This window comes from Hemibagrus wyckioides, linkage group LG08 (genome assembly GCF_019097595.1).
Source record: "Hemibagrus wyckioides isolate EC202008001 linkage group LG08, SWU_Hwy_1.0, whole genome shotgun sequence".
Lineage (NCBI taxonomy): Eukaryota > Metazoa > Chordata > Actinopteri > Siluriformes > Bagridae > Hemibagrus > Hemibagrus wyckioides.
This window is the reverse complement of record NC_080717.1, coordinates 23,024,376-23,036,875: the sequence shown is the minus strand read 5'-3', so window position 1 is coordinate 23,036,875 and position 12,500 is coordinate 23,024,376. Positions and strand designations below refer to the sequence as shown.

Genomic DNA, 12,500 nt, shown 5'->3' with positions numbered 1-12,500 from the left:
TCTGTATTTTCTTTTTTTAATTCTGCTTTTATTTTTTCTATTCTGTTTTATTTAAACATTTTTTCCCCATTTTATTTTATTTTATTTTATTTTATTTTATTCCACTTATATTTTGTAACTATTTTTATTTTATTGTCGATATTTTTATTTCTATTTTATAATAACTATCTGTATTTTCTTTTTTTATTCTGCTTTTATTTTTTCTACTTTATTCTGTTCTATTCTGTTTCTTCAATTTATTCTACTTCATATGTCATAGACATAAATAATCAAAAATCAAATCAATCAAAAAAAAAAAAGCGCTTCACTACATGCCGTACTGATTCCGGTTATGTCTGTGACAAATAAAATCTGAAATAGAATTTGAATTTAATGATGATATCCTGGATCCTGGCAGTTCAGCTGTCCTCCTGGGGAGATTTCAAGCTCCAGCACACCTGATCCTCTTAATTAAAACTTTCAGTAGTTAGAGCCAGGTGCGTTGGAAGTAAACTGTGCACGGTGGTAGATGATAAAATCCAGCCTGGACTCGTTATTTGAGTTCACTTCATTGCTTACATAAGAAGATGAAGAGACAGCAAGCCGAAGGATCTTTAGGTGCATCCGCAGATGTTTCATAAGATTTCTGCTATTTCCTGTCTTCATCCATGTCGCTGTCTTCATGAGGCCAACTAGTTCACCAAATGCCAGCTTACCGAAAGCGTCTGGTGCAAAGAAGCTGGCCTTTTTGCTGAAGTGTCTAAAAGCATTTGTATCAGACACACAGACACAGACATAGCAGACAGGGGGAGCTGTAGGACCGTACTATTTCTCAGGCCAATCAGAATCCAGCCACTGTTGTGATAGGCTCCTTGCTGGGAGAGCTTTTTCTCCACTATTGTCTCCTGACTGTGGACGAATCTCCATCTCCCTCTCTCTCTCTGTCTCTCTCTCTCTCCCTCTCTCCCCCTCCGTCCGCTCACGGCTAAATTACATGCAGAGGGGGGGACTTCATCGTGTCTGCCTCCACTGAAACATGAACGATGGGATTGTTTTGAAATTGAAGTCTCCTGTCAGGGAGGAAGGATTTTCTTTGAGAGAACCGGTGAGTAAAACATCATCTGTAGATGCAGCGGAAACCGAGCGCTGGATTTCAAATGAGGTACGATGAGGTATCGGGGTTGATGGGGAGGGGGTGCTGGTGGGGGAGGCTAATTATGTATGACGATCACTGATAGATGGATGGATGGATGGATGGATGGATGGATGGATGGATAAATGAAATTCCATTCAGCACAATTTGCTCTGTCTTCCATTATTGTTTTCCGTCGTGTTGCATTTACCGGGTGTTTTTTTTTTTTCTTTCTATTGTGGCTTTTTTCCCCATCAACATGTTAGACTCCCAATGTCAAAGCAGAGCAGAATTCACCAGTATTAAAGCAGAATCTATAGCATCAGTACAACAGATGTGTGATATGTTTGCGTGTGTGCTTACAAAGACATCACTGCAGTGCTTTTAAGACAAAGCTGATTGGTTGAGGTTTTATCTGTCAAGAATGTCCAGAATGCCGGCTCTCTGGCTTTTTGTTCACCTGTGTGTGTGTGTGTCTATGTGTGTGTGTGGGGGGTGGTTATGTGTGGAAGCTGTGTAATTATGTACCGGGCAACACTAGACACTGCCACGCTGAGCACCGTCAGGAGCTTAGCTGTTGTATTCATCCGTTAATGGCTGGCTACATTTGGCAGTACTGAACGTTCAAGGTTATGATGGAGAGCGAGAGAGAGAGAAAGGACAGAGCATCTGCCATGGTCTAGGATCTAAATAGATCATGGACTCTCGCGCTTTTTCTCTTCTGCTTTTTTAATAAATATATTGTAATGTGGGACGTGTGGGTGGCGAGCGACGTTTTTAGTGCTGACAATCTGACAAGTAGTTGTTAGGTTCAGGTAAGGGGAATTGAGTAAAGACTCCCGTTTTGATTTTTCTAATTTTTCTAAATCTTTCATCTGTTCAGTTTTGCCTAAAGTAGGCAGGATTTCTTCAGTCTTTTCCGTTTTCCATCATTATTCCCTGGAGTCAGAACCCTGATTAATCCCAACATTGGCGTGTTTGTGACGACTCGAGCCTCTGCCCTCGAAGGAACGGATTCCTGAGGACTTTAAAGCCGAACCAAGACGATAAGCCGTGTTCTCAGGTGGGACCGCTGACTGATTTTTTTCTTTCTTGCCTTTGCAGGAGGTGTTGTAGATAAAGACCTTCGCCATTACCTTAACCTCCGATTCCAGAAGGGTTCTGTGGACCACGAGCTCCAGCAGATCATACGGGATAACCTCTACCTCCGAACCGTGCCCTGTGAGTAACCTTCTGTTTCTTAACCCCTGACTCCAGAATAAGGTTTATTAGTTAGGCTTAGTTTTTGCTTATCCTGCACAGTGACTGGCAATTCATTCCCAATTAGAGGACTGAATGTTAATGTCTGAGGATAAATAAAGCAGCCCTGTTCCTAGAGATCAATCTTTATTTAGAATTCAGTTCTAACCCTCATCCAGCATACCTGACCTCCATCTAGTCCATCCCTCCAGCATACCTGACCTCCATCTAGTCCATCCCTCCAGCATACCTGACCTCCATCTAGTCCATCCCTCCAGCATACCTGACCTCCATCTAGTCCATCCCTCCAGCATACCTGACCTCCATCTAGTCCATCCATCCAGCATACCTGACCTCTATCCAATCCATCCATCTGTCCATCTATCCATCCATCCATCCATCCATCCATCCATCCATCCATCTGTTTATCCGTCCATCCATTCATCCGTTCATCCATCCATCCATCCATCCATCCATCCGTCCATTCATCCATCCATCCATCCGTTCGGCACACCTGACCTCCATCCATCCATCCGGCACACCTGACCTCCATCCATTCATCCATCCATTCATCCATCCATCCATTTGGCGCACCTGACCTCCATCCATCCATTCATCCATCCATCCATTCATCCATCCATTCATTCATCCATCCATCCATCCATCCATCCAGTACACCTGACCTTTATTTATCTATCCATTCATTCATCCATTTGGTGCACTTGACCTCTATACATTCAACAGCCCTACATCCATCCATCCGGCTCACCTGATGTCCATCCGTCCGTCCATCCATCCATCTGTCCATCCATCCATCTGTTGCACTTTTTCATCTTATCATCTGAGGCAAGTTTTTGATACGACTGTCACTTGTGTTTTGCTTATTCTGGCCCGAAATTCTACCTCCAGATTTTTGTAAACTGCTTTGCAGCAACATCTATTGTGAAAAGCACTATACAAATACAATTAACTGGAACTAATCAAGAAGAGAGATTATCTGGAACAGGCAGAAGTAAATTCTGTTAGATCTCTAGGAACAGGGTTGATGAATACAGCACGAGAGTAAAGCCTTGTTGATGATATATCTGTATCTGGTGTATATGGGTCCCTCAGTTATTAATATCAGTGGCTGCGATGAAAATAATGACGATGATGATGGTGATGATCATGGTGATGTCATTGCATCAATAGTTTTCACTGAGAAAAGAATACATGTTTGTCTGCTGCTTCGGTGTAACGCAGAGTGAATCATGTCACTGTTTACACGAGCAAACAAGAACTTATTGGTTATGGTTTTGGGATGTTTGCTCTTGAACTTGTACAATCACTTGCAGAACGGTGAATTAATGTTGAGCAGATGCTCCAGTTCCATGGTAATTAATTAAGAGGACCCACAGTAGCCTTGTACCTTTCAGTTTACTCTGTTTTAAAGAGGGAATGCTGAAGCTCTATGTTTGCTTATTTCTACCTTCTGAATGCTAGACTTTCTATTGCAGGATTTGTGTGTCATTGGTGCTATTTACTGGTTTTCAGCTACTGATCTATTAACAGATTTGAATGCAACAAACACTTAAAAAGTCCTTTTTGTGAATGGTGCCATGACCCGAATGATGTCTGATGACCTATTTATTTGGGATTGTAAAAGAAATGTGAATAGGGTTGCTGCTGTCTGGACCAGGACTCCCTGGAAGAACAGATCTTGTATCTCAGTTGGTCTTTTCTGGCTTAATGAAAACAGAATAAATAAAACGTAGAGGTTTAACTCGTTTTTGTTATTGAGGAAAGCTACGACATTACAGCTGATTGTTTTTGTTTTCCGCTTCATAAGCAGTTTGGGCTGAATCTCACGAATCAATAATTTCCTCATCCTGCTTTTATGTGTTCATTCCTCCCTTGAACCCTTTTCTCATTTTCCTTCATATTTCCATTTCTTTTTCTTATTTTTCATCCAGCATTCAACCTCCTTCCATAGACGTCCACATCCAGCTGTTCGTTTACCGCATACTCCAGCACCCTTGTGGTGTCCTGTACTCCGGAGCTGTAGTTCATCCTTTTCCGTCTGTCTTTCCACCGCTCTCTTTCTCTCTGTCTGAGACCGGGGTTTCCAAGGCAACCATCCCTCTCTCCTCTAGTCCTGCCGATGGAGCCCCCTCCCCCTCCACAGCACAGCGCAAAACATCACAATTACCCAGCGGCGGGTAAGAAACAGCGTCTTTGATTCATGCTCGTGCCGCACAGTCATGAGCAGACGGCTCCAGACGTATACATCCTCTACGTCATTAACATAAGCAGCCTTAATGCAGAGAAGGACGGAATCGGAGGAGAGGGAGTCCAAAATAGAGCGTTAACTATGCGTCAGACACACTAGCTGAGCGAGACACAAGAAGCCGACTTGGGTGGCTGATCTTGCCTTGTAATTGCAAATATGTGGGAATTAGGTTGTACTAGAGAAAAGAACGAAAGAAATAAACAAGGAATTGAGTAAATTTCTACATTTCTGGTCAATAAAACAGTGTAATCCCATCTGGATCTGGATCTTTCACATAATGAAAAACAAAGCCTTCCTGACTTCGCTGTAATTGCACGCATTCTAATGAGCTTAGCTTATTTACTTTCAGTGTGTGTTTACATAGATTATTGTTTTGCCACAAGATTTTACACCCCCACATGGACATTAAAGTAAAATTAATAAAATGATTATAGTCTGCAATATGGAAACGCACAATTACCAAATATCCTATGTTAGCAAAGTAATGTAGATTCTTACAATGCAGTCTATATTTTTTCTAACGGGACTAATTACGATCCGGACGAGCTTCTGATATTTGTTAATCATCCATTAATATAACTCTGTTAATCGAATCACAATGAGCTATAATCAGTAACTGCCATATTTGTTCACGTCCTGTTGATGTATCACAGTCTGTTCAAGGCTTTTTAAATCTTATTCGGACCTCATCGTCATGTAAATACAGTTCTCTTTTTCTTAACCTCATGAAAAAATGCACATGAAGCTCTCAAAATGTTTCCAGCCTCTTCATGTTGTTTGTCATTTTATTTAAGGAATAAAACTCAGTAATGAATGCGGTTATAGGAAAATAATCAATGACACAGTGGTGTGTTGCATCGTGATGCAAATCTCTTGCCGTTGTATAGTTGATTATTTTCCAATATCAGCACTTTTTTCATCACTAAGTGATTTATTCCACTTTGAATAAAATGCTAACAAACGCTTATATACTCTGTTTTAAAGAGGGAATGCTGAAGCTCTACGTGTGCCTATTTCTACCTTCTGAATGCTGACTTTCTAATGCAGGATTTGTGCTATTTACTGGTTTTCAGCTGCTGCTCTGTTAGCAGGTTTGAACGCAACAAACACTTAAAAAGCTTGTGTCCTTTTTGTAAATGGTGCCGTGACCCGAATGATTTATTTGGGATTGTAAAAGAAATGTGAATAGGGTTGCTGCTGTCTGGACCAGGACTCCCTGGAAGAACAGATCTTGTATATCAATTTGTCTTTTCTGGCTTAATAAATACAGAATAAATAAAATGTCGAGGTTTAACTCGTTTTTGTTATTGAGGAAAGCTACATCATTACAGCTGTTTTTTATCTCTTGAATCAATAATTTCCTCGTCCTGCTTTTATGTTTTCTTGATCCTTCTTCTCATATTTCCATTTCTCTCTCTTACCTTTCATCCAGCATTCAACCTCCTTCCATAGACTTCCACATCCAGCTGTTCATTTACCGCGTACTCCAGCACCTCTGTGGTGTCCTGTACTCCGGAGCTGTAGTTCATCCTTTTCCGTCTGTCTTTATCTATAGTGATTTATTCCGCTTAGAATAAAACGCTAACAAATGCTTGTTTATTAAGAACGACACACAGTATATTTTATCTCTTTGTAGTGACTTTTAATGTTATGGAACGTCTGAGGTTTTAGTGAGCATTTACATTACAGCAGCTAAACACAGCTTCCCAGCCTCTGTTTCTTCAAGTTAATGAGACTGAATGTTACCAAGAAGCCACAAAGAACAAAATCCTCACTCCTGAAGTCTGTTACAAACCTCTAACAATGGAGACTCACTTCCCAGAAAAATGTTCACATACCACTAGTGTCCATTTATTCAGCTGTTCATACTGTATTAGAACAAGAACATTAATATAAACCTGCGATTTGAAGCACTGCTTTTCGACCAATAGGAATCAAGCACTGTGGTGTAAACGATGCATAATATCTGATGACGTTATATATCTGTAGATGGAATCATTCCTGCAATTGAAAAAAAAAACCCCTCAAATTACATATTACTTTAACACACCGAACCGTAAGACATGCTGTTGGTTATAAATTTGACGCCTGCTTTCAAATAAACATTTCCTGTTTCAGAGCAGCTTTCAGAGACAGCCAGAGAGGGCAGGAGGATTTTGGCAGAACCAGACACAACAGAAGCTCTTCTTGTGTTTTCTCTTGCCTCATTACACACACTTTTGGAATCCTGTTGATTGATCATTCAGCTCTCTGTACTGGAGTTCATTTTGTGCCATTTGCATACACCCCAGCATTTCTTCCGAACGGAAAATATATGTTATATTGTTTTAAAGGTGCTTTTTATAGCTATTTATACCACAGTGCCGTTGAACGCTTCATTCTGATTGCTGGCTTAATTTTCTATAAAAGTGGCTCTGGAGACAATAATTTGATTTGAGGATGAAAACAAAGCAACTTTGCGGTTTCAAGTAACATAACAAGCAGAAAAAAGCTTTTATTAATAATAATAATAATAATAATAATAATAATAATAAATAGTATTATTATTATTATTATTATTATTATTATTATTATTATTAATGAATGGATGAATGAATGAATTTATTTATTTATTTATTTATTTATTTTTATTTTAATCACTGTCGATATTAAATAATGAAATAGGGTTTAATTTTTTTTTTTTTAACTAAAGTACAGTACAATAAAATAAATTAAACTAGATTAAGATAATAAAAAAAGCAAATATAAAATAAGGTACAATACAATTAGCAATTCATTTAGAAATCGATAAGCAATGCAAATAGAGAAAAAGAAAATAATTGGAAATTGAAGTTGACTAGTGGAAGATAATAAAAAATGATATTGAAATGACAGCGTATGAAAATGATACAGTGAAGAAATACAGTGATATGCTTATATAGAATCATCGTGAATAAAGCGCATGTCGCGTGTAATCGTGTGCAGTTGTTAATGCAGAAAAATGCACTAAAAAGCTTTATTTACCTACAGAGAAAGAATATATGAAGAAACTGTCAGCTTTGCCTGAGCTTCATGTGGAGTGTCACACAACAGAGGCTGAGACAGAAACAAATGCAGGTGAAGCAGATTAATAATCATGAGACTGGATCAAAGTTAAAAAACAGGCAAGGGGTCAGGCGATCAACAGACAGTACAACAGGACAGAGACAAGAATATAAAAACCAGGAAGCAAAAACAGAGTCAAAAAAAAAAATACCAGGATAGCAGTCAGCAGACTGAGAATAGGTTTGGTTCAGTTCACACTTCACACTAATCGTAAGTCTAAGGTCTGTTTATATGTTGTGTCATGACAAACAGGTGTGTGTGTGAGAGAGAGAGAGAGAGAGAGAGAGAGAGAGACTAAAACTCAGGAGATGATGAATGAGTGTTGTTCTAGGGCTGGTAGTCCGTAGTGGCCATGCTTGTATGCTGTGGTACTTTCTGGGAAGTTGAGATAGAGGAAAGAGTCAACCCCTCCCTCATCTCTCCTCAAAATCCTTGATTCATTTCCTATAACCCCATTCCCTGTTGTTTTTCGTTCATTACATTAATTAGTTGCTGACATTTTTGTTGGATAAATAACTGCGATCGCACAAAACACTGAACTAATCGTATATGAGAATTAATAAATGAGAGAGAAAAAGCGAGACGACATTAAAAGCACCGAAGGAAAAAGGTCAGTCGTTTGTGGTGTATTGATCGGGTCTCAGATAAATGATGTGCAGTGTACTGTAGATTACAGTTCCGGTGTATTGACAAATCCTTTGACATAGAAGCTCAACTAACTATTTATTTCTGCATATCTTAATAAAGGTCATTAGTGCTTCAGCTTTGGGTCTTGTGGATCGGGAACTGATAAAATGTAAAATAGCATGAGATGTTTAACAGAATATTCATTAGCATGCGTTGCATTGCCTTCCGAATGGCTCTCAGATTGGCAAACAGTTCTCAAGCCTGTTTCTGTGTGATAACCACGCACAACTCCCGCAGTGCGACTCTGAAGTCCGGCTGCCAGCCACGTTATTTGCGCTCTGCTCACTGACCCCGGCTCGAGCCCCAAACCGTGACAGCACAAATTCCAAATGTCCTCCACCTCGGGGCTGCGATGCTGTCTCTTTCTGTCAGTCAGTTAGCGAGCGGACATCGGGGCGCACAACAAAGTCCTGTCCTTGCACAGGGGACATGATTCTGTACAGTTCACACAGACTTGTGGGTTTGCTTCACCCTGACGACTCCATTTCTGAGCTATTTACAAAGAGCCTGCATTTCACCCGGCCACTTAAACATGTCCTGGAAGTAGCCATGCGCCACGGAACGGTGTTATCATCCCTCCGTCTCAGGCTGTGGCACGATGAAGGAGAGCGGCAAATGAACAAGAAAGAAAGACGTTATTTTGCGGCCGTCGTGTGTCAGGCTGCTTGAAGCTTTCACTCGGCTTGTCAGAGCAGTGATGTGTTGTTCAGCTCTGATTTCCAGGTGATGGTGTTGTTGAGACTTACAGCAGCGTCTCCTTTTTTCGTCGGAGGAGGAGAAAGAAGTTTTTCGATGCACGTCAATCTCACTATGTTTCTGTGAATCCTGTTTGACTTGAATGGAGAGACTCGTCTTTCTGCTGGCTGCTCGACTCTGCTCTCTCCCTCCTCTTCTTTTCAGCTGTTCCACACAGAGCTAGGGATCCAGGCTGTGGTGCTGATCTACTAAAGTGCTGAGAATGTGTTGCTGTCTCTCTCTCTCTCTCTCTCTCTCTCTCTCTCTCTCTCTCTATCTATCTATCTATCTATCTATCTATCTATCTCTGTCATTCATTCTCTGTCTCTTTTTGTCACTCTCTCTTTTGCCGCTATCTCTTTTGTCACTGTCTGTCTTTCTTTCTTTTTGTTGCTGTCTCTTACTGTTTCTCTTTTCATCTGTCTTAACATTTCTCTCCCTTCATCATCTCTCCCTCTCTCTGTCTCTCCCTCTCTCTCTCTCTCTCTCTGTATTTATGTCACTGTCACTCTGTCTCATTCCCTCTCTTTTTCATACTTATCATACATACTCTCTCTCTCTCTCTCTCTTTATCATACTTATTACTCTCCCCCCCCTCCCCCTCTCATTTTCTGAGGTGCAGCATCATGCATCAAGAGTTGGGTTTTGGATCACTGCATCACTGGCTACCTCGCTCAGGCAGGGTAAATGAGGTGAAGGTGCACTGGTAACATAATGTTTTACCCCGGTGCAGGAACACAGTGTTACTGTATTGGAAAGAGAGGGTGGTGCAGGGAGCGCTGTCAGCCACAGGGCATGTGCATTATGCATGCTGCACGTTTGCCCTCCCACTCTTGTCAGCCGGGTGAAATGTAGAGCTGTATCTGTCCCGGGAATGACATTAAATGTGGAAATGGGTCACTGAAGACACAAACTCTGCACATTTTGACAGGCCACTCCATTGCAGACTGTGGAAAAATGACCTCTGCTCTGGAGTTCGCCTGTTTCAGATTTGTAATGTCTATCCTGTGTTGAACAATAAAAGTTGCACTCTGGTTGTTTTTAAAAATAGTGCCTCTGAAATCAGCGTGTTTATTATTATTTTATTTTTATTTTATCCACGTCTCGTTTCGGTTCGGGTTTCTGCCTCCACTCGCAGAATTTTTCTGTCCATTCAGTTGTGTCTGGGAAGCAAACTGCAGCTCCAAATAAGTCACAACAGACGTTCCAAAAGAGCCTCAGTGCTTTCTCAAACAAGCCAAAGACAAACAGTCTGTAAAGTGATGGAAAGCTACAGAGCACACGTTTTCTGTCAGCCGTTCTTGGACACGTCTCTTTCTCTCTCTCTCTCTCTCTCTCTCTCTCTCTCTCTTTATCTCCAAGTGTACTCAAGTTACTCATTTCACTCCTCAAACGAGCTCTCGTTAATGCCGTATCTAGAGCCGGCGGCCCCTGCGGGACTCTCCTGGACGCCAGTGGCAGATTTAAGAGCTGGAGGATAAGGGAGTGGAGGGAATACGGCTGAATCGATACATAAAGAAAGGAGAGTGGATTTGTGAGGGCTTTGAATTCCTCGAGGGTTCACGGCCCCGTTTCAATTGGTCCACTTCCTAATGAGGCGAATCACAGAAAGCAACAACTCTCTTTAGCAGCCAGGGCTGTGGATCATTGATTCGATAATTCAGAAAAAACTGACATTTCAGGGACGACGTTATTAGCCTGGGCAGCGGCGTTTTCTCCGATAGGAAGATAAATATCTGTTTAAAAGGTTAAACGCTGCTAATCTCCACAACCGTATCCTCAGGTTAAACAGTAGCGCAGAAAATAATAAAGCATACAACCATACCATGAAGAATATGTGAATCATTAGGGAGAACAGATAGTAAAATATTTACACTTTCAGCGGCGAGGTGAAATGCATCATTCTATAAATAGCCCAAAGCCTCCGAGTCTTTAAAAATAACCCAGTGTGTAGCTGAACATCGTGTGCTCCTGATTATACATTTCCTGCAGTCAGCACTCCAGCCGCGCGTCCTGTGATGATTGCTTTCCTATACATGCATGCGTTGTGCATATACTTCCCTCCAGAAAAAAAATAGAATAAAAAAATAAATAAATAACCCCTTCATCATCATTACTGTCAATACCTTCCCAACTCCCTGTGGTGGAATTTTTTGCTTAATGAACACTTTTTGCTTAAGCGACAAAACTTCTTGCTTTCTACCTTTGCCCTCAGCTCATCACCATTAATCAGCTGTCAGGGAGTTTGGTGTAATTAGAAGCAAAATTATTGTCCACCATGATCGTGAAGCATGTAACTTGGGCTCGCATTCCAGGCTCCATGTCCTTCCCTTCTGAATCTAGGATGTATCAGAGCTACAGTAAACTCTGTGCAGTATTTCCCTAATTAAACATAGCGGCAAAAAGGCTTCATTTTGCAGTATATACACTTTTGTTAGTAGACATTTTCCGTTTCCCTGCTAACATAACGTGCCGTCCTGAGAGATTGAGACTTTTACACACCGGATCGTACGACTCCTGAAGAAGTGACACCTTGGATGTCGTTACTCATCTTTACCTCACACTTCTACACTGGTGTGAATGACTGGAGCTTCAGTCTGTCTGGCTGACACGTTGTGAGAGTCAAAAGTTCATCGGTTTGTATTAATTTGTACGCGTACAGTGGTGCGTGTCGTCCTGTCTGTAAAATCAATAGCAACAGATGATGCATTTCTGTCTTTTCTACGTACAAATGAGCAGTCTGACCTCTAGCTGGATGATTTATTATGTGCTTAAGCGCCTCTACCAGTAAGTGATTAAATAAACCAAATCGTTTGATTTAAAGTGTACAGGGAAATCTTTAACTGCCACATTAAGCATTCAGTAGTTTAGATGATCTCATTCAGTACTGAATGCTGGTTTTGGAGCATTATTGGTATCTGATTAGATTCAGCAGTTGACAGGTGATATCTTGGTGTATGGTATAAAGGAGTGTATGTTATGGTGACTGACACAACATAGATGATTCACATGAACATAGCTGTCTTAAAGCTCATTGCTATGAACTCTTAACGCTTGTTCTTTATCTGGTTACGATGATGTGGTCTCAATCTTCTTGCCATCACAACATGACGGCATAGCGAGCTGATCGTTGCTGTCATTGATCCACTTTTGATTGATTTGTCTGTTTAGGAGAAATGGGAATTTGACGTCCAGCTTCGTTCCATTTGTGATCAGCAGGTTTTCTGCAGACTAGCCAAACATTTTGGTAATAGATGGTTTTTTTCTTCGTCTGGCTATATCAGCACTTAACACAAGATAATCAGTCTAAACCATGACAGTGATGTGATTTGGAGACCAGCGTGGACCCGTGTTACACTTTCTGTGCTCCCAGAT

The 12,500-nt window shown here is 40.9% G+C and overlaps 1 protein-coding gene across 8 annotated transcripts in view; it reads left to right on the top strand.

Annotated features, from left to right (window-relative positions):
* The window catches only part of magi2b (membrane associated guanylate kinase, WW and PDZ domain containing 2b), a 143,500-nt gene that overhangs the window by 26,102 nt on the left and 104,898 nt on the right, over positions 1–12,500 (top strand). For 6 of the 8 annotated variants that reach the window (XM_058397263.1, XM_058397262.1, XM_058397259.1 and 3 more), the window contains exon 2: positions 2,216–2,332. In XM_058397263.1, coding sequence (XP_058253246.1) covers positions 2,216–2,332 — 117 coding nt within the window. Of the gene's footprint in view, positions 1–867; positions 1,142–2,215; positions 2,333–12,500 lie in introns of those variants that run through there. The other 2 variants (XM_058397265.1, XM_058397266.1) reach the window with 2 other exon arrangements.